The sequence below is a fragment of the Callorhinus ursinus genome, unplaced genomic scaffold (genome assembly GCF_003265705.2).
Source record: "Callorhinus ursinus isolate GAN/ISIS: 27379988/994484 unplaced genomic scaffold, GSC_fseal_2.0 scaffold110, whole genome shotgun sequence".
Classification (NCBI taxonomy): domain Eukaryota; kingdom Metazoa; phylum Chordata; class Mammalia; order Carnivora; family Otariidae; genus Callorhinus; species Callorhinus ursinus.
This window is the reverse complement of record NW_027397172.1, coordinates 1,218,770-1,241,543: the sequence shown is the minus strand read 5'-3', so window position 1 is coordinate 1,241,543 and position 22,774 is coordinate 1,218,770. Positions and strand designations below refer to the sequence as shown.

General features: G+C 46.3%; 1 protein-coding gene across 1 annotated transcript; it reads right to left on the bottom strand.

Moving 5' to 3' along the window:
* Nucleotides 1-21,318: 21,318 nt before the first annotated feature.
* Nucleotides 21,319-22,334, bottom strand: VPREB1 (V-set pre-B cell surrogate light chain 1). The gene is made up of 2 exons (XM_025857316.2): nucleotides 21,991-22,334; nucleotides 21,319-21,905 (listed from the first exon to the last, which is right to left on the bottom strand). The coding sequence occupies exons 1-2, from the start codon at nucleotides 22,244-22,246 to the stop codon at nucleotides 21,499-21,501; spliced, it is 663 nt and encodes a 220-aa protein (XP_025713101.1). The 5' UTR covers nucleotides 22,247-22,334; the 3' UTR covers nucleotides 21,319-21,498.
* Nucleotides 22,335-22,774: the final 440 nt, after the last annotated feature.

The window sequence follows — 22,774 nt, the reverse complement described above, 5'->3', positions numbered from 1 at the left end:
CTGGCAGCAACTGCCTGCTCTGCTCACTTTCAGGACCATGGCGAGGTCCAAGTTGGGAGAGAATGGATGCGAAGCTGCTTCTTTGCCCTTTAGTTTTTTAAAAACTGTGGTAAAATATACGTAAAATGACACTTGCATCTTAGCCATTTTTAAGTGTACAATTCAGTGGCATTAAGCACATTCACACTGTTGTGCAAGCCTTGCCACCATCCCTCTCCAGAGCTTGTTCATCTTCCCAGACTGAAACCCTGTCCGCTTGAAACACTAACTCACCATTCCTCCTCCCGCAGCCCCCCGCACCCACCATCCTACTTTCTGTCTCAGTGAATCTGACTCTAGGGGCCTCGTATACATGGAATCATATAGTATTTGTCCTTTGAACATGCTTTTTAAAGATTTCATTTTATTTCTTTATTTTGGGGGGGAGGGGTGGAAGGAAAGAGAATCTGAAGCAGACTCTGCGCTGAGCATGGAGCCGACCTGGGGCTCGATTTCATCACCAGGAGATCACAACCTGAGCTGAAACAAAAGTCAGGCACTTAACTGACTGAGCTACCCAGGCGCCCCTGAACGTGCTTTTTTTAAAAAAAAATTTAAATTCAATTAATTAACATAATGTATTAATGGTTTCAGAGGTAGAGGTCAGTGATTCATCAGTCTTATATAACACCCAGTGCCCATTACATCACATGCCTTCCTTAATGTCCATCACCCAGTTACCCCACCCCCCCACCTCCCCTCCAGCAACCCTCAGTTTGTTTCCTATAATTAAGAGTCTCTTATGGTTTGTCTCCCTCTCTGATTTTGCCTTGTTTTATTTTTGTTCTCTTCCCCTATGATCCTCTGTTTTGTTTCTTAAATTCCACTATCAATGAGATCACATGATAATTGTCTTTCTCTGATTGACTTATTTTGCTTAGCATAATATCCTCTAGTTCTAACCACATCATTGCAAATGGCAAGATTTCATTTTTTTGATGGCTGAGTAGTATTCCATATATATATATATATATTTTTTTTTCTTTGTGTGTATATACCCCATCTTCTTTATCCATTCATCTGTTGATGGACAACTGGACTCTTTCCATAGTTTGGCTATTGTGGACATTGCTGCTATAAACATTGGGGTGCAGGTGTCCCTTCAGATCACTACATTTGTATGTTTGGGGTAAATACCTAGTAGTGCAATTGCTGGGTCGTAGGGTAGCTCTATTCTCAAATTTTGAGGAACTTCCATACTGTTTTCCAGAGTCACTGCACCAGCTTGCATTCCCACCAACAGTGTAGGAGGGTTCCCCTTTCTCCACATTCTCGACAACATCTATCATTTCCTGACTTGTTAATTTTAGCCATTCTGACTGGTGTGAGGTTGTATCTCACTGTGGTTTTGATTTGGATTTCCCTGATGCCGAGTGATATTGAGCATTTTTTCACCTGTCTGTTGGCCATTGGTATGTCTTCTTTGGAGAAATGTCTGTTCATGTCTTCTGCCTATTTTTCTTGATTGGATTATTTGTTCTTTGGGTGTTGAGTTTGATATGTTCTTTATAGATCTTGGATACTAGCCTTTTATCTGATATGTCATTTGCAAATATCTTCTCCCATTCTGTCGGTTGTCTTTTGGTTTTGTAGACTGTTTCCTTTGCTGTGCAAAAGCTTTTTATCCTGATGAGGTCCCAATAGTTCATTTTTGCCTTATTTCCCTTGCCTTTGGGGACATGTCTAGCAAGAAGATGCTGCAGCTGAGGTCACAGAGGTTGCTGCTGCCTGTGTTCTCCTCAAGGATTTTGATGGATTCCTGTCTCACATTTAAGTCTTTCATCCATTTTGAGTTATTTTTGTGTATGGTGAACATGCTTTTTATTTTTTATTTTTATTTTTATTTTTTTAAAGATTTTATTTATTTATTCATGAGAGACAGAGGGGGAGAGAGAGAGAAGCAGAGGGAGAAGCAGGCTCCCAAGGAGCAGGGAGCCCGATGCAGGACTCGATCCCAGGACCCCGGGATCATGACCTGAGCCGAAGGCAGACGCCCAACCATCCGAACCACCCAGGCGCATGCTTTTTAAACGGAGAAGTACAACGAGCATAACACATATGGAGGACGGCTGTTATGATCACATTTCTTATTGCTGTTATTGTTAGTGTGACCACCAGCTGGTCCCTCTGGTGGGGCCAAGAAAAAAATCACCAGCTATCAAAAAATAAATGAAACCCTAGTTTCATTATATATATATATATATCAACTGTCACTTTTCAAGGTTTGTCTTGTAACTCAGAGGGTTGTGACAGCAGTTCAATGGGTTGCAACTAGCGTTTTGCAAAAGTGAAGTAGCCTAGAGTAGAGCGCCCTGTGCAAGGAGAGGGGTGGTGACAGTTCATGGGATTTTGCTTCAGTAATTGAAATACATAGATGTACTCTGGATGATGATGGGAAATATATTTCTTACTGGGAGTTTTGATGAGAAAACTTGTGGAAAACGCTGTCTAGCAACACACTGGTTTGGCTGTGCGTGCCAGCAGAAGCTAGTTGTCAGATCCACCCTGCCCTTCACGGTTGGCTGACCTGGAGTTCAGGTTTGAAACCACCCTTTGTTTTAGGTCCTCTGTGTCCCAGTGTGTCCTGGAGCAGTGTGGTCCTGGTGGCTTGTCCATCTTTGCGAGGCTCCCCCCTAGGGTCTCCCAGAGTGAATTTCATGGGTGCCATATGCCCTCGTGGAACCAGGCCAACCCAGGTGCTCCCTTGGCATCTGTCCAGCCACGGTGCTGGGATGCTGTAACAGACAGACATACTGACTTCCTCCTATCACATGGAGCTCATGTGGGCCACAGAAAGGTTGGGCTCCACGGAGGATTGCGACATTGCTCAGATCCTTGTGTCCCACACTCAGTGACCGATCATCCCCGAGGGCCAGGCACTGCATCCTGGATAGCTCAGGGTCAACAGGGAGATGGGCATGGTACGGAACAATAACGGGCCAGCACCCTAGCAGACGTCATACAGGGGACAGGGGCAGACTTTGGGAGGCCCCTGATTCAGCCCGGTTTTTCCTCATTGTGATGCTGGGCCCACTCCCGCCTCTGACTTTGGGCTTCCGGCACCTTTGGAGCTGGGGACAGATCTGTCCCAGGGGTCCAGATTGAAGCTGCTCCCCCCCAGCACCTCTGTGAGGGTGTGACACTCACCCACTGCCCAGGGTTCAGAAGCTGTGGTTCCACCTGGAACAGCCCCAGGTCTCAGGGAGAAGGAGGGGCTGGACCTAAACTCAGGGACCCCGGTTGCCCTGCCACAGCCTCTGGACAGCCACAGGGGATACCGGATGCTGGAGGAAGGAGCTGGCTCCCAGGAGGGGCAGCAGCAATCAAGGAAGCAGGGCTGCAAAACTCCAGTCGGAGGCTTGGTAAGGATGTCAAAATAGCCCAGACGGAGTAGGAGGGAAGGGGTGTGCAGTTTAGAATCCAGTGGCGCCAGAGACCAAGGGGAAGTGACTTCTCTGCTTGCCCACATGTGTAGTAGTTTGAGTGCAAGCCTCTCAGCAGGTGAGGTTGAACCAGATGATGAGGGCTAAGGACGTACTTTCTCAGACTTTGATGGGCAGAGAATACCAGGGACCTTGTGAAAATGTGGATTCACATTCATCAGGTCTGGGCTGCCCCAGAAACGAGGCATTTTTTTTTTTTTTTTAACAAGCTCCCAGGCGGTGCTGTGGCAGCCGCCAACATACGGACCACACTTTGAGTAACAAGGTGCAAATGCAACTCTGTACTGCCCCCTGGCGGCCTAGTTGAATGGTGTTTGCACTTGTAGGTAATGGAGGCCATTGGTGGTCACCTGTGGCCAGAGGGGCAACTCTGGGAGACAGATCTGACGTCCGCTGAACTGAAGTCGAGATCGAACTGGATCGTCAGAGGGTAGAACATTCGGAAGCCCGTGCCTCTTCGCGGGAGAGGAGAGTGCCAATTTGAGGGATTTTCCACACTTCCCAGTTAGAAGGTAGTCCCTGGAAGCGGAGGGAAGAGTTATGGTTGGCCTTTATGGACAATCACCCTCCCCGCTCCATCCACCTCAGCTGCATTCCAGATAGTCCCGCGTAGAATTCCTGCTCCCCAACTTCGGACCTCCTTAGCGTTATGCCTTAGCTCTGTGGTGAGAAATGAAGCCTCGGGGAAGGGGACAGGAGGCTTGCAGGGGATGGCAGTGTTTTCTTTAGATTTTAACTCTTTTTCATATTTTTCATTTTGAGGGAGTGATGTAAGGCGGGCTAATGTTATCCTGAACTTATTCTCATTATTTTTTTTCTTTTGGGAGGGTAAACTATTTTGCATCTCATACCCTCCTTCCACCCTTGATCTGATCCCACATATCAGAAACCACACTCAGGATTTGTTCCAACAGGTTCCTACATTCAGTAATAGTGGTTGGAGACTCTGATACCCCAGTTTCCTCCTCCTCCTTCTTCTTCTTTTTCCTTATCTGGCTGTTTATTGAAACGCTTCATTCTGGATTCATTAGTGATCTTTTTGTTTTGTTAATTTTGCTAAGTTTTTAAGTTTTAATTCCAGTGCATAATGTACAGTGTTATATTAGTCTCAGCTTCTGATACTCCACTTCCAGTAGTACATGGAACAACTAGACGGAAGATCAACAAGAAAATAGAGGATCTGAACAACGCTGTAAGCCAACAGACATCTCTAGAACAGTCCATCCACCAACAATAGCAGTGTACACAGTCTTCTCAAGTGCACATGGAACATTCCCCAAGATAGACCCTGGTAGGCTGTAGGTGATAAAACCGGTCTTACTAAATTTAAAGGGATTGAAATAATACAAAGCATATTCTCTAACCACAAAGGACTGAAACAAGAAAGCAATCACAGAAGCGAATTCGGGGAATTCACAAATCTGTGGAAATTGGACATGTTCCTAAATAGTCAATGGGGCAAAAGAAGAAATCACAAAAGAAATTAGAAAATATTTAAGATGAATGGAAATGAAAGCACAACGTGCCGAAACTTGTGGGCAGTGATGTCTTGGATATTGCACCAAAGGCACAGATAACAAAAGAAAAAATAGACAAATTGGACTACATCAAATTTAAAACGTATATGAGTCAAAGGACACAATCGAGAGTGAAAAAGCAGTACACAGAATGGGAGAAAATATTTGCAAATCAAATACGTGTTACAGGATTGACATTCAGAGTGTGGAAAGAACTCCTACAACTCAAAACCAAAAATCCCAACCCGGGGGAACGGGTGGCGCCTGGGTGGCATACTCGGCTGAGTGTCTGAATCTTGATTTCGCTCAGGTCATGATCTCAGGGTCCTGGGATCGAGCCCCATGTTGGGCTCCACATTCAGCGGGAAGTCAGCTTAAGATTCTCTCTCTCCCTCTGTCCCCCGCCCCCCACTTGCGCATGTGCTCTCTCTCTCTCTCTCAAATAAATAAATAAAATCCTAAAAAAAAAACCCAAACCGACCCAGTTAAAAAATGAGCGAAGGACTTGAACAGCCACTTCCCCAAGGATGTACAAATGACCAACGAGTACATGAAAAAAATGTTCAAAATCACTCATCATTAGGGAAATGAAAACCAAAACCATAATGAGAAGCCACTTCACATCCACTGTGATGTCTATTATTAAATGTTCCCGAGGTCCGTCTTTCCCTTTTACGGCTGAATGCTGTTCCATTGTATGGATAGACCATGTTTTGTTTATTCATATGTCGAAGGACAAATGTTGTTTCTACCTTTTAACTACTGTAAATAATGCTGCCATGAACTTAAGTGTACAAATAGGTCCTTGAGATCTTGTTTTCAATTCTTTGGTTATATACCCAGAAGTGGAATTACTTGATTATATGGTAATTCTGTTTTTCATTTTTTGAGGCTACCCTGAATGGTGTTCCATAGTAGCCGCACCATTTTACCTTCCCACCAAGGGCACAAGGGTTCGGATTTCTCCACATCCTCACCCCCATTTGTAATTTTCTGTTCTTTTAATCGTAGGCATCACAGTAGATGTGAGGGACTTGAACAGCCATTTCCCCATGTCCACATCCCCAACGTGGATGGGCGCCATCTGATTCATCGAGGGCCTGAATAGAACAAAAAGGCAGAGGAAGGTTGGAACTGCTCTCCCTCGGCCTGTCTGCTTGAGCTGGGACATTTATCCTCCTCTGCCCTGGGTGTGCCTGGTCCCCAAGCCTTCAGATTTGGACTAGAATCTACATCATTGCCCACCCCCCCCCCCCCCCCCCCCAGCTCTTGAGCCTTTGAACTACACCACCAGCCTGTGGGGCTTCCAGCTTGCGGATAACAGATGGTAGGACTTCTCAGCCTCCATGATCACGTGAGCCAATACCTTATAATAAGTCTCTAGATATTGCTATATCTATCTGTCTGTCTTCTATCCATCCATCTATATCTCCTATTGGTTTTGTTTTTCTGGAGAACATAGACTAATATAAAGGTCAAGGTCAAGAAGAACATAGGGGTCAGGGATGGGGTAACATTTTGTTTGAATGCAATTTTCCATTAATAATTTTAAGTATATAAGAACATCTATAATTTCACTATTTTTTTTAAAGATTTTATTTATTTGACAGAGAGAGACACAGCAAGAGAGGGAACACAAGCAGGGGGAGTGGGAGTGGGAGAAGCAGGCTCCCCACTGAGCAGGGAGCCCGATGCGGGGCTCGATCCCAGGACCCCGGGATCACGACCTGAGCCGAAGGCAGACGCTCAACGACTGAGCCACCCAGGCGCCCCTATAATTTCACTATTTAAATTTTCCACCTGTGCATGTGAAAATCCACCATAAACGAAGTTTATGGCTGAGTTAAGGCACATGGGGAATCTAATTTAATCAAGAGAGGAGGGAGGAGGATCTGGGGGCTATTTCCAAGAGACCAGAAGAAAGGGGGGCTCTGGGCGTCAGGCTGAGCAGGTGTGAGGCTGAAGATGACAGGGAAGATTTGAAGGGGAGAGACGCAGGGGTATGGCCCAGACGTCCCCAGGAGGCTGAGCCATTATTGCTCACTGGGCTCCTGTGTGTCCAGCCGGAAGGTCAGTCGGTTCGGAAGAGGAGCTGGTTGCTTCGGATGAGTGATGCGGTTTGAAGTGATGGCCACTCATTCGTTCAAAATACCCTCGTGCTTAAAATGCCAGGCATTGTTTCCAGAAGCTTAAGATAAGCAAACCAAACAAAGGCACAGGGCCTCTCCTGTCTGCTGTCCCATCCCTCACCACTGCACCCTCCACACGGCTGAAGGAGCCTTTCTTTTTTTTTTTCTTTTTAAGATTTTATTTATTTATTTGAGAGAGAGAATGAGAGATAGAGAGAGCATGAGGGGGGGACGGTCAGAGGGAGAAGCAGACTCCCTGCCGAGCAGGGAGCCCCATGCGGGACTCGATCCCGGGACTCCAGGATCATGACTTGAGCCGAAGGCAGTCGCTTAACCAACTGAGCCACCCAGGCACCCCTGAAGGAGCCTTTCTGAGCCCCCGCCTCTGTAGGGGTCTGTGCCCCTTGTAGTCCTGGCGTGTGGTGGTTCTCCGGCAGCTCTTTCAGGCAAAGGATGAGGCTGACCGCCCCCGCCCCCGAAGCTGACTGGGGCCAGGGGAGTGGCTCCATGGGACCCATAGAGAAACCCCAGCCCTGACCAGCCCTGTCCATCTCTCCCTGCCTTGCCAGCACCACTGGGAAGATGAAACCCCAGCTCTGTGGCTATTCAGCGGCCTTTGACAGGGGTTGACCTTGGCAAAACCTCAGTCTGACTTGCAAATAGCCCAAAACACAATACCCAAGGGAAAGTCTTTGAAAAAGACATCTGTGTTACGTGTGGGAAGTAAGATTTCTCCAAGATACAGAGGCTAAGCAAAGCACTTAAAAATATTTATATCAGAAACCACTAGAACACACACAAGCCTGACACATGCCTGTCGGGGAGGGGGTGTCTCAGGTTGTGCGGGCCGCTCCGTCTGACACCTGCCCTTTCATGCACCCCAGAGGTTCTCTCCTAGGATTGGCCACCACCTGGGTCATATAGGTAGTGCCTTCAACTGAAGCACAATCTCAGTTTTATTTTATTTTAAAAAGATTTTATTTATTATTTATTTGAGAGAGAGAGAGAGCATGAACGGGGGGTGGAGGGGCAGAAGCGAGAGGGAGAAGCATGTTCCCCACGGAGCAGGGAGCCCGCTGCAGGGCTCGATCCCAAGACCCCAGGATCATGACCTGAGCTGAAGGCAGACGCTTAACCAACTGAGCCACCCAGGTGCCCCACAATCTCAATTTTAAAAAGAAATCGAAGTTAAACATTAAAAACAAAACCAATCAAATAAAATTCCTTTGTGGTAACCTTTCCATTCACTCAGGGAAAAGTCCAAACTTCTTACAATGGCTTCCGGGCCCTCAGCCTGCCCCTCAGCAACCTTGTTCCTCCTATTCTCAGTACTCCTGGTCTGGCTGTTTAGAGAACGTTCACAGAACATCCGGAGCGCCCTTCCACCAGGCCCTCCTTTCTGGATGCCCTCACCCCTGGTCTGGCCGTGCTCTTGTCTGCCTGGCTCACACCCTCCCCACAGCAGCTTCTGCTAAGGTGTCCCCCCCCCCAGAAAGGCCTATCCTGCCCCAAACCAGGACAACACTTCATGACCCTCTGTCCCAACCTTGCTTTATCACCACCTTACAGATGATGTATTTGCTTAGTTGGTCAGTTTTTGTCTTCTTCCACCAAAATGTGAGATCCCCGAGGGAAAGAGTACTGCCTCCTGACAACTGTGCCTTCAGTGCTGGATGTGCCTGTCAGTCAACACTCATTCACTGTTTATTGAATGAAGAGATGAAGTTCTTGTCCGTTAGGGAAAAATAAGGGGGCGGGGGATGGGCAAGATGGATGAAGGTGGTCAAAAGGTAAAAACTTCCAGGGACGCCTGGGTGGCTCAGTCGGTTAAGCGTCTGCCTTCAGCTCAGGTCATGATCCTGGGGTCCTGGGATCGAGCCCCATGTCTCCCTCTCCCTCTGCCGTTTTCCCTGCTTGTGCTCTCTCTCAAATAAATAAATTAAATTAAATTAAAAAAAAGGTACGGGCGCCTGGGTGGCTCAGTTGTTAAGCATCTGCCTTCGGCTCAGGTCATGATCCTAGGATCCTGGGATCGAGTCCCACATCAGGCTCCCTGCTCGGCAGGAAGCCTGCTTCTCCCTCTCCCACTCCCCCTGCTTGTGTTCCCTCTCTCGCTGTCTCTCTCTGTCAAATGAATAAATAAAATCTTTAAAAAAAAAAAAAGGTACAAGCTTCCAGTTGTAAGAAAAGTAAGTCCTAGGGATATAATGCTCAACATGGGGACTATGGTTAACAACACTGTAATGTATATATTTGAAAGTTAAGAGAGTTGATCTTACAGGTTCTCATCACAAGAAAAATATTATAACTACCTGTGGTGATGGTAGTTAACCAGACTTGCAGTGATAATCATTTTGCGATAGATACGTATAATCATATTGCACACCTAAAATGAACACAGTGTTATATGTCAGTTATGTCTCAATTAAAAATACATTTTGATGTATGAAGCACGTCCAAAAAGAAGAGGGATGATATTTCAGATGAGATTGGGTGGTATGGTCGTAGATATGATGTTTCAAATATTAAACGAAATTCAAGATTCTGTTTATTTTGGGGTATTTATATTTTTCTGGATGTACAACCTTTTGGATTATAGATACATAGTTGATTTTCCCTTTGTTGTAGTAATGTTTTGCCATTTAATTAAACTGTAAGAAGCTAATCATTTTACTCTTCCTAATAGCAAAAATAATTTGAAAGTGTTTTATTTATCTTAGCCAATGAGAGAAGCACATTAGATTGAACATCAATAATATAAGTGCTTGTTCTCTGAACAAATAAGAGCAGAAAAGACTCATCAGTCCCTTAAAGAGTGAAATTTGAAGCATAGTATAAGCATGTATTTAAGTCTTTTGTTATTAAGCCTTACCAGAACTTGCCACATTAAAAAAATGCAACTACTTATCTTCTCTGTATGCAAAGATATATTTCAGATATATTGAATAGCTAAAATCAAAGCAAACAGAAAAAAGGTGCATTAACATTTTTTTTTATTGGGTGGGGGGATGGGTTAGCCCGGTGATGGGTATTAAAGAGGGCACGTTCTGCGTGGAGCCCTGGGTGTTATGCACAAACAATGAATCATGGAACACTACATCAAAAACTAATGATGTAATGTATGGTGATTAAGATAACAATAAAAAAATTTAAAGAAAAAAATTTTTTATTAAGTAAATGAACTCTACACCCAACGTGGGGCTTGAACTCAGGACCACAAGATCAAGAGCCCATGCTCCACCGACGGAGCCAGCCAGGCGCCCCAAATTAGTGCATTATCAAACCTAGAATTAGGAAGGGTTATGTAACAAGATGCAGGGGCCAAGAAAGAAAAGATGGAAACGTTCCGCTGCCCGGAACGAACCCCCCATCTGTTCGTTCTTCGGCCACCCCATCTCTCAGAGCAGCTTTGGCAGCTCCAGAGTTTGAATCACTGTGGGACGCTGGGGTTTGGGATCTAAGAAACCCCTCGGGGAAAGACTGAAATTTGACCTATGGCCAGCAGGAGGCGCTGTGGCCTTGTCCCAGGGTGTCCGCATGAGGGCGACTGATAGCAGCCTACCGGTCTGGGATTGGGCTTCAGGCTCACTGATGGGGACTCAGTGGCAGAGTCCACGTCAACTAGACTTGCGTACTGACCCAGCAGCTGCTTCCTCCCTGTCCCTGTCATGGGGAAAACCCTATGTCAAGCCCCAACCATCCCAGTGTCCCAGATTAGTGCTGATTTTGAACGGTGCTCCTCTGCCTCACCCACCCCGTCTGTAGCTGTGGCCACCACCTAAGTGCAGACAACCAGCCAATCATTATGGGCAGTGTTCACGTTCCTTGCAATCTTATTTTCCCATTTCTGTTGACTTCCCTCTACGCTCCACAATCTTACAAACTATAAACCAAAATAGACGCATTATCAGATTTCTCTAGAGCAGCTTTCTCCTCCTCAGTCCCTTGGGGGTGGCTTTGTACAATTTTGGCTGAGCCCAGCTAAACCACGTTAGCAGAATTCTCTTCCCTGTGCAGCTCGGCGAGGGTGAGGTGTAGGGGAACACTTATGGAAGATCTGGAAGTTGAATACAATGCTGCCATCACCGTTTCTGTGCCGGCTTCTTCCATGGGTCACCGCCAGTACCGAGGTTAATGTGGGAGAGGAAATGGGTATCCAACTGCGATCTGATCCCAACTGTGGATCTGGATGACCTCGAGCAGCACAGGCTCAATGCTAGAGGAGATGCAGCAGCCTGCGAAGATTGCTCCACTGCTCACGCCACGGCATAACATCCACCCTCATAGAAATCCCTTGTTCTGCATCCCTCACAGTGATTCTGCTTCTCTAGTCAACCCTGACAGACACTCACCTAGACCCGGACCCTTGGTCTACACATCAGGACTCTCTATCTGCCTCCAACATCTTTCAAATTAACATAGTCCTCTTGGTTTCCACTGCTGGTACCTTCATTCAGCCTCTGGAGATTGTAGTAGATGCTGTCAGGGACCTGCCTGTATTCCCTCAACACTTGCATTTCTGTTTGACTTTTAGTTTCTATCACCCGGGCATTTCTGGCCACCAGCACCATCTGTGCCTGTGTGCAGGGGAGGGCAGGGGTGCAAGAAATTATCTCCTCCCAGAAGCAGCTCTCAACGAATGACCAATGAGAGTTGGTACATAGACACCTCAGTTCTCCCATCTTTCCACAGCGATAGTCTGAGGTTTGTGTTCTAGAATGCTTCCCAGGGGTCCCCAGTGGGATTAAACTCCAGTTGCCCAAGAATGGTAACTTGTTTTCCTGCCATCCTTCCCTTCCTTATCCATGTTTCGTAGGATCGCCTCCTAAATAAGCTATTTGCATTTGATTCAGGATCTGATTCTTGTGAAACCCTAAGTAGACGATTGTGTTATAGGTGGTCATAAGGAGCAAATCTTCAGAGTGAAATTCTGGAATTGGATAGCTCACCAGTCAAATAGAAGTAAGGACTCTAGCATGCTCAGTTCCCCAAGTAATAAGACATTTACCTAATAAGACCTTCGCGTATGGTGGATCTGCAAGTTCAGATGGAAGGGGTTGCATTGACTAATGCATTATCTCCAACATTTGAGCAATATGGTGGAAATGATCACTAAAAAACAGTGGAGTGGGTTGGTTGTTGCTAAATGCCAACAGCACTAGAAGAAAATGGTGAGCTCAGGACAGCCAACTGATGTGGGAGACAGATGGCTTCTAGGCAGTGGTTAGAGAACTTTGTAACCTGTGGGCAGAAAGAAGGTCAAGATCTGTGGGTGGAGTGTAATGGAGAAACAAGTCAACAGATTTCACAGCCCCAGCGTCTCTGACACCAAAGTCAGGCTGTGATAGGGAAGGCATGGGACCTGGCACTTGGCATGGGCACATCTAGCTGCATACACTTAACCGGTAACTCTGATTCCCTAAAACTCTGGGCCAAGGGGCTTCCTCCTTCCTACAGGTCTGGAGCTCCCAACTTTATCTGGAGACATTGCGGAGACCTCACCCAAAGGCTGGTTCAGGATTATGCTTGCGTTACTCAAGAAATGTCCCACATCCCATCATTTCTTTTGGACTAATAAGAAACATCAAGTCTCAAAATGACCTGACATGAGTACTATCTCTGGATGACAGGAGGAATGACCAAAAAGGACCTAGGAGTTCATGCCTAGATGTGTCTTGAGGTTGTTGGATCAAGAGGAGGGTAAAAAGCTGGATGGGGTGAGTTTATTGATCCTGGTGCAGTCCCCCCATGATTAAGATAGCTGGGGTTTGGTCCTAATGGGATGGTGATTGAAACTTGGATAAATGGGACCTTACTTTCAAAAAGATGGGGATGCTGGAACTTCCTCAACCTTGAGGAACAGGGTCAAAATGATGAGAGAGAGGTGTTCGTGCTATAGTGGGCTTATTGTAAAGGACCAGAGAAACACCAGTGAACTGTTTTCCAGAGGGCTCAGATGACACTTCCTTCATGAAATGAAGCTGATGGGAGGCGCTGCCATTCTGGAGATGCTCAGTTGTGGCTGTCCTCCATAGGCTGGGGCTCATGGTGGGCATGCTGCCATGGAATTGGACTAGTCTATTTCAATGAGTATGGCAGGAGCCCCAGTGACAGCATCAAAGCACAGAGACCCGGTGGAAGTATATACTGTGAAGGGAGTGTGGTGGCCTCATGCAAGTGCCCCTCCTGGATTTCCTTCCAGAGCTCCTGTGGGGAGGGCTGAGAGAAGACAATTGAATGACAACCCTCAGCTACTTCATCCAGGCCATTCCCATCACTTTACTGGCCAAGTTATAAGTGATGGACCCCTCCTCCCCATGTGGGCACCCCTAATGGATAACTTTTGCTTGGGGACTCCCCATCAGTGTGGATAAGATTTTCCTAGAACTGTAACCTGAGACTCTTCTTCACCATTCCTTCTTTCCCTTTCTCTTTTCCCAGGTCTCAGACCAGTAGTATGGTCTGAGGACTATCCCTACCAATTCCTGCTCCTTCCCCCTTACAGCTATTTGCCCTAAAAATTCTCGTGCATATCCAATCCCAGCTTGGTGTCTAACCCTCAGAAGATTCAAACTGACAGAGGCAGAAAAGTTGAGATGGCAACCAAGAGACTCTGGTCCACAGGGACATGTGGAAATGATTAATAGACCACGGTGCACCAAGGTATCAGATGTAGGGGCAGTCACATATGGGTTGACTAGTGATCGCAAGTGGGTGAGTCATACCAATGATTCAGCCACACCAGTGGAGAGTCATAAACCCTTCCCAGTTTCCAGATGTAAGCTATTCCCAGATCCAGAACAAATCAACAGGAAAGCCAGGTGTACTTGAGGGAGGACCTTATGATATTTCAGAAATCTTTCCCCAAGGGGATCCTCCCATTATTTACCCAATAACTGCCAGGAAATGGGAATATCCAGACACTTTTGGGAGGTGTTGACACAGCCTCTGAGGTGATACAGAAGGCAGGGCAACAAAAATGCCATGCTGTTCGTTTGCAGGTAACTACAATACAGAGGACTGGTGATTAATGGATTCCTCTCCCATGTCAGTTTCACACTGTGTCTAGTGGATCTGCAAAACTGGCTGGTGATCATTTCCTGTTTCTGGACATATTATTTGTATGGACATACTTAGCTGGTAGAATCCTCATGTTCATTCGTGACCTGTGGAGTAGGAGCCGTTATGATGGAAAAGGGCAAATTCAAGCTCCTGAAATCATGCCTCACCCTCAAAGCCAATGTAAGTCATCAAAAAACAATGTGGGGGTACCTGGGTGGCTCAGTCATTTGGGCGTCCAACTCTTGGTTTCGGCTCGGGTTGTGATCTCGGGGTTGTGGGGTTGAGCCCTGTGTGGGGCTCTGGGCTCGTGGCGGGACTGCTTGAGATTCTCTTTCTCTCCTTCTTCATCTGCCCCTCCCCCTGCTCTCTCGCTCTCTCTCTCTCTCTCTCAATAAATAAATAAAAATAAAATCTTTCTTTTTTTAAAAATATTTTATTTATTTATTTGACAGAGAGAGAGAGAGAGAGACAGCGAGAGAGGGAACACAAGCAGGGGGAGTGGGAGAGGGAGAAGCAGGCTTCCCGCCGAGCGTGGAGCCCAATGCGGGGCTTGATCCCAGGACCCTGGGATCATGACCCGAGCCGAAGGCAGTCACTTAACCGTCTGAGCCACCCAGGCACCCCAAAAATAAAATCTTTCTTAAAAACAAAAAACAACAACAAAAACTAATATGGCACTCTAGGTGGAATGGCAAAATGTGTCCCCAGCTCCAAAACTTTAGTAGATGCAGGGATCCCCATCTTTTAAATCACTCATCTGGTCCCTGAAAATTCTACTTAGATCAGGGCTGAGGATGGTGGTAAACTTAATCAAGTGGCAACCCTAGTTATTCCAGATGTGGTATCATTACTAGGACAGATCAACGTGGCACTTACTATGTGAAAATTTTTTTTACACCTGGCATACTGAGATGTAATTTAGATATATGAAAATGCATCCTCTTTAGTGTACGGTTCAGAGTTTGAATAAATGCATTCAGTCTTGTAGCCACCACCGCAATCAAAATATAGAATAGTTCCATAACCCCTAAAAACCCGTCATGCTCCTTTGTCATCACCCCATCCCTCCACCTGCAACCCCTAGCAATCAACTGGTCTCTCTTTTTTAATCCCCATAGTTTTGCATTTTTAGAGTGTCATGTAAATGGAATCATACAATATGTAGCCTTTTTGAAGTTGGTTTCTTTCACATAGCCTACTGCACTTGAGACCATCCATGTCTTGCATATATCAGCGGTCATTCATTCCTTTGTGTGGCTGAGTTATTATTCCATTGTATGAATGTTCCAGTTTGTTTATCCATTCACCAAAGGACAGGTCTGTTAGCAGTTTTTGGTGATTATGAATAAAGCCACTATAAACATTTGTGTAAAGATATGTCTTCTTTTCCCTTGGGTAAATACCTAAGAGTGAGATTGTTGATTCATAAGTAAGTGTACATTTAACTTTATATGAAACTGCCGAACTGTTTTCTAAAATAGCTGTATCATCATGCAGTGCCTTTAGTAATGTGCGAGTGTTCTAGTTGCTCCACATCCTTTAAGCATTTAGCATTGTTAGATTTTTTATTTTAGCTATTCTAATAGATGTCTAGTGTTATCTTGTTGTGAATTTAATTTGTTGGTTTTGGTTTTGTTTTGTTTTAAGTAGGCTCCATACCCTGCGTGGAGTCCAACGCAGGGCTTGAACTCTCAATCCTGAGATCAAGACCTGAGCTGAGATCAAGAGTCAGACGCTTAACTGACGAGCCACCCAGGCGCCCTTAATTTGTGGTTCTAATTCCCTAATGATTGACAATGTTGAGTATCTTTTCATGTACTTATTTGCCTTCTCTATATCTTCTTTAGTGAAGTATCTGTTCAAAACATTTCCCTTATTAAAATTGAGTGGATTGTTTTCTCATTATTGAGTTTTGAGAGTTCTTTACGTATTCTAGATACAAGCCCTTTATCAGGTATATATTTTGCAAATATCTTCTCCCAGGCTGTGGCTTGTATTTGAATTTTCTCACCAGTGTCTTTTGAAGAGCAGACATTTTTTCATTTTTATGAAGTTATCAACCTGTTATTTTATGGACAGACAATACTTTTGTTGTTATGTCCAAGAAATCTTTGCCTAACTTGAAGTCACAAAGATTTTCTACTAGAAGTTTTATAGTTTTAGGATTTCTATTTAGGGCTATGGGATATTTTGAAATATTTTTTGGATATGATGCTACCCAAATGTGTGTTAATGAGAGGATGGTTATACAAATGTGGTAATCCATTCCATGGAATATTGTGCAGCCATAAAAGAAAATGAACTATTGATACATGCAGCAAATTGGGTGAACTTCAAGGGAATTATGCTGAATGGAAAAAGCCAGTCTCAAAAGGTTACCAACTATCTGATTCTATTTCTAGGACTCTCTCGAAAGGACATAAAAATTAAAGAGATGGAGAACAGATTAATGCTTGCAAGGGTTGGGGATGCGAGGGATGAGGGGATGGATGTGACTATAAGGGGGTAGCATGAAAGGGCCTTGTGGTGACGGTAGAGCTAAATATCTTGATTGGTGGTGATCGTGCCAAGATATACACGTGATTACATTGGCGCACACACACAACACACACACACACATACACAAATGAGTGCAGGTAGAATTGCAGAAAATGGAGTAAGCTCTGGATTATACCAATGTCAATTTCCTGGTATCGATACTGTACTATAATGATGCAAGATGCTAACATTGGAGGAAGTTGGAGAAAATGTGCATGGAACATCCTTGTACATTACTTTGCAACTTCATGTAAATCTATAATTATTTCAAAATTAAAAGTTTGGAAAAATTCAGTTGCAGTTGTTTTGACATGTTCTCCTAAAAAGCCACAATATCATGATCCCATCTAAGAAAATTATTATAATCCCATAATAGCTAATATCTGCTTCACAGTCAAATTTCCACAATGGTCCACAAGATGGCTTTTATTTATAGTGACCATTTTTTGTTTGGTTTGGTCTTCAGAGAAGATCTAATCTTAGTTCCTATATTCTAGTTACTTGTTAGATCTCTTTGGACTCTTTTCATCTCTAAGTGTCTACACCTTTTCTTTCTTGATACTCACTTTTTGAAGCGTCCAAGCCAATTTTCTTTTCTAGCGTTCCGCAGTCTGGGTTTGTCTGGCTGTTTTCCAGGGGCCCCTGTATTTCCTGAGAACTGGGAGTGAAGGCTGGAAGCTTGAGTTTCTTCAGGTGCAATGTTTCCAGTTCCCTGGGCATAGAGTGCTTCCTGTTATGCCCTCCAGAAGGGACCGGTGTTGGGTCGTCCCATTAAGAGAGCAGGCAGGGTTGAGTGCCACATGGGAGGTGAGAGCCAACTTTCTCCAATAGAAATGTCCGTGTTCCCTTTGTGACTAGAGTATGTGGGGTTACTCTTAATGCATGCTCCGTGTCTCAGTAACCAAACACCCAATGGTTTTGGCTTCCATTTATGGTCCTTGCCTTAATCATTACTGTGATCGCATTAAGGGTTGCAAAAGAATGATTTTCTCATCTCAGGGGTCTTTCTCCATGTGTGAGACCCATTTCTCCATTCAGTGTGTTCTAAATCATCATCCCCTTGAGAAGTAGCCGGAATGAAAATTTGCCCACATTTTTTAAATACTGAAAACAAAATTAAATGTACTGTTTTTGACACATCCACATGTTCCTGATTACAGACCAATCTCAATGGGCTTGTATTGGTCAAAGAGAGAAAAACTTCTAATAATTGCAATGGATTTAAACACCTCAAATATGCTTATACTCATGGGCTTATCATGACACTAGCAAATCAAAGTTGGATGAAGCTGGCACACTGACTTGTTATTTTGATAGTTGGTAAATAAGAGGAAAAAAGATCAAACATTTATCTTGCCTTTACCTTACACATAGCTCCTCAGCGGACTGAATCACTGATGAGGGCAAGTTTTCTTACCAAAGCGAAGGAGGAATGCAGGAATGAGGACATCTCCAGCTTGCATCCAGTAACAAAGGAATGGATTAGGGCATTGTGCTTACATCACAAAAACACAACTTAGAATGAAATGCAAGGGCCCCCCATGTCCTAATGGGTGAACTCATGTTAATTCCACTGCCCTTGTTATGTGGGGCAACCTGCCCCAGCTCATCTTGCCAAACCATGTCACAGCCATACAGAGCTTGCCTTCTGTATGCTCTGAGAGCCCCTTGCATTTTTACTCTATCTGATTGGCATGCTCCATCCCCCAAGACCCCTAAGTCTTCCTCAGATGTCAGAGGTCTCAGATCAGAATGTTGGGCCCTCTGTCTTCAGTACCACTGGTGCCATATCCAAGCCCATTGGGTTCTGTGTTTCTGTGTCAAATTTGGGATCTGTGTCAAGCATTTCTGTGCACAGACCACAGTTCTTAGCACCCCAGGTTCTTGTCTTGTGTCACAGCTGGGAGCGCTGTAGATGCTTAGGTGTGGCGGGGGGTCAGGGGCTCTTTACCAGATCACAACAATCTGGGAACCCCACCCTCTCTGACATCTCTCTCCTCTGCTGCTGATTCAGAAAGTTCCCCAAATATTCCCTTCCCTGCATTGGCCTATTTTGACCTTTCCCTTCCCACACACTCCCGGGTGCTGTATATAATCACCAGCTTCAAATGCAAGGCACAAGAGGTGTGTGTGTGTGTGTGTGTGTGTGTGTGTGTGTGTGTGTTTGTGTGTGTGTGAGACAGACGGACAGACAGCCGGACAGAATGTGGCCAGTCACTGATGTAACATGGTTTCCCTTCTTAGGGAATCACAATGACCCCAGCCATCTCAGGGAATCCTAGAATGGCAGGGTTTTTGGAACTCAAGAATTCATTCAGTCATGTGATCAATTGCTCATTCATCTATTCATTCAACTCTGTCAGCACCTTGTGTTTATCAGACACATCAAATGAGTAGAATGGATCTTGCCCACCAAGAATTGCAGATTAGTAAAGGAGAGAGACTTGCAAAATAAATTTAGACCTGTGTGGTAGGTGCTTAGTTAGGAAAACACAATGTTTACACATGGAAGGAAGCTGGTAACTGCATAAAGAGGTCAGGGAAATCTTGCCCAAGGAGTGAGATTTGAGATCGTTGTGGAACCCTGAGCTGGGAAGCCAGCTGGAGGACACTGTAAAGGGACAGAAAGTCCTGTCCGCAAATGAACGGCTTGGAAAAAGAGTTGGAGGCAACCAAGAGAATGAGGTGTTGGATCAGTTGCAGATGCTTAATGTGGCAGAAACACTTAGGGGAGGTGTATAAGACATGGGACTTGGAACCAAATCTGGGCCAGCCTCAAAAGGCTGCATCATGATAAGGAGTCTGAATTTTTCCCTTCAATCTGTACTGTCCTGCCCAAGCCACAGGCAGCTGTTGGTCACTCGGAATGTGGCTGGTCCAAATTGAAATGAGCCTCGAGTATAAAATACACACTGGATTTTGAAGATTTCATATGGAAAAAAAAAAGTTTAAAATCATCATAGCTAATTTTTATATTGACTGCATTGTGAAATGATAACGTTTGGGATGTGTTGGCTTAAATAAAATGCACTATTAAAAATCATTTCACCTGTTTCTTTTCACCTTTTTAAAAAATATAGCCAACAGAAAATTAAAAACTACAGATGTGGTTTGCATAGGTGACTTCGAAGGTGGGAGACAATCAAAGGTTAGGGGGGAGGAGTGCAGGCAAGTCTGGATCTGGGAGTCATAAGGAAGTGGAACAGAGGGCACAGGCTGCAGCAGTGGGGACAGGCAGGAAGCCAGATAACAATCAAGGTGAGAAATGACTCAGGCTAAAGGAAAGGACTTGACAAAGAGGAAGGCCAGGCCTGGTGACTGATGAGAAAATAATATAATAATAAGAAGAACGCAGTGCATTTGAGGAAGTAGAAGCTCAGAGGGCACTTAGAACATGGCACAAGCTGAGACCATTGTTTTACACAGGCGAAAGGGCCAGTACTGACATGGGCCCACCTCTCTGGAGGACCCCTTGGGAAATGGATGTTCTCAGCCAAGTTTGGGATCACAGGACAGATAACCTGCCTGGCACCTCTCTGAGTATGAGGCATGTCCCCCCTAGGTTCTTATGTATGGGGTCCCTTTCTGCAGGGCACGTCCTGACCCACCACCCAGGGGCTCAGGGTGCTGCACAGTGGGTCAGGGCTGCAGACACCCACTGTTTCCTCTTCACCTGATAAGCCCGTTAGCAAGGCTACACCCCCCTGCCTCCAGGTTTTTCCATGGGTCTAGAGGTTTCCATGGAGTTATCAGGCAGGAGGAATCGAGGTTGACCTTGATTGCCCCACCAGGCGTGGCTTGATTGAAACCCAGCGGCAGGGGGGTTCCTTGGAGCAGGGGTCAGCAAGCTGCCGTGCATATCTGGCGCAGCCCTATGTTTCCGTAATAAAGTTAAATAGGAACACAGCCATGCCTACCTGTTTACGTATTGTCTGTGACCGCTGTCACGTTGTTATAAGGACAGAATTGAGCAGTTGAGACAAAGATCACATGGCTTGAAAATCCCAAATTATTTACTATATGGCCCTTTATAGAACATATTTACCAGCTGCTGCCACTCTCTTGCCCGGAAGAATCCATGCATTTCTTTCACCTGCATCAGTGGTGTTTAATCAAGGTAATTTTGCCACCTTGGGGACATTTGGCAATGTCTGGAGACACATTTGGTTGTCATAATTAGGGACAGGAAGAAGCAGCCTTCTGTTGGATTAGAGGCCAGGGATGCTGCTCAACAGGACAGCCTCACCACACAGAACCGTGTTCGAATGTCAGTAGAACCGAGGTGGAGTACCTGCTCTCCACCTATCATTCGACACCCACTGTCCCCCCCCAGAGGCTGGCTTAGCCTGTAACTCCTGCACAATACAGCCTCCTGTCCTCAACAGGAGTGTTCCCCGGGTGCAGCCCCTGCCCCCGTAGGACCCCCCGGAGCAGGGGCTTGGGTCAAGCAGACTGTGAGCAGCCAGTCTCCTGGGCCCTTTACCCTGTCGATTTTTGGGTGCAGCCCACTCCTTCTGACCTTTCACAGAACATCTGGGGCCTCCCCAGTACAATTCAGCACACCAGGCGCAACAAACTCAGCAAAGCAACTGCCCAGGACACAAGCAACTTTAATCCCCCAATCCGGCCTTCGGGGGGGGGGGTTCTAAGCAAGACTGCCAGACAAGAAGAAGCTGAGCCAGGACTCTTCTCCTCGGCCCTGTGAAGCTCATGGCCCAGGCCCTCCTTGCCCACACCCGCCTCTCCCTGAGGATGCATGCTCGTCTGTCTTTAGTTCATGGTAAGTTTGTCCTGGGGTGCCTGGGACCGTGGAACAGCAGGCTCCTTTTCTTCCCTCCTCATCTCCCTCACCTTCTCCATGCCCTGGGCTCCCACAGCACAATAATACATAGCCTCATCCTCAGGCTGCAGCTCAGCGATGCTCAAATACCCCGTGTTCTTGGCCACATCCTTGGAACCGGAGAAGCGAGGCGGGATCTTGGAGCCCTGGTTGTTGTCTGAGTGGGAGAAATATCTCAGCACGAATCTGGGCGGGTGGCCGGGCCTCTGCTGGTACCAGTAGATGTTATAAATGCTGACATCATGGTCTCGGCTCAAGGTGCAAGGCAGGTGGATTGTGGTTCCGAGGGATGAGGACATGGATGGTGGCTGGTTCAGCACTGGCTGAGAGCCACAGCCTGGGGACACAGAAGCACATGGGTATTTGGAGCAGAGGAGGGCAGGGGATGGGGCCGGGGGTGGTGAGCTCTGGGGTGTTCTCACCTATGCAGTGGGCGAGGAGTGCGAGCAGGACAGGAGTCCAGGACATGGTGTAGATGTGCAGGGCTCTGTCTCCTTTGTGCTGCCACAGCTCCTGGGGCCCTCTCAGGGCTGGGCCAGCACCCTCCTGTGCCCTCCCAGGGGTGGAGCCATTGCATGCCTGCTTCCTGGCCACCACCATCCCGAACTTTCTAGAGTTTGCAGCGTCGGTTGGGGAACGGTCCCATGGCTGCCTTTGTGGCTCTTGCCTTGGCCCCATGGAAGCGTTCGCAGAGGAAGCACCTGCTGGAAACTCACGGGCCAGTGCCCAGGACGCCAGTCTGCAAGGTTGGGTCCCTGAGGTAGAGTAACCTCAACATCCTCCTGAGCTAGCTGAACCCCACAGTAATATGGTTCTTGTTCAAATTTACATGCCTGGTGAACCAGTAGAGAGAACACAACCTCAGGGTGGTGAAAACACCTGCTTTGTGCAGCAGAAAATGCTGGGTCCCTGGGGTGAGTGGGATACTCTGTCCCCTTCCATGCTCCTGCTGCTCCCTCCCTCCAAACCCAGCCCCCTTTCCTCCTAGAAAGAAGTAGCCGTGACTCACAGCTTCCAAGAAAGAAGCACCAGGAGGGACTTTGGGCAGGGGGCGGGGAGCAGGTGTGGCCCAGGGCAGATGGTGGCAGACGTAGTTCCCCCATCGGGTCCTGCAGGGCCCTGGCCCCAGCTTCCTGACCTCTCTCCTCTTCACAAGAGTCTGCCCAGGGAGCGGGTATGGCAGCGTCCCACGGGTCCTCAGCCCAC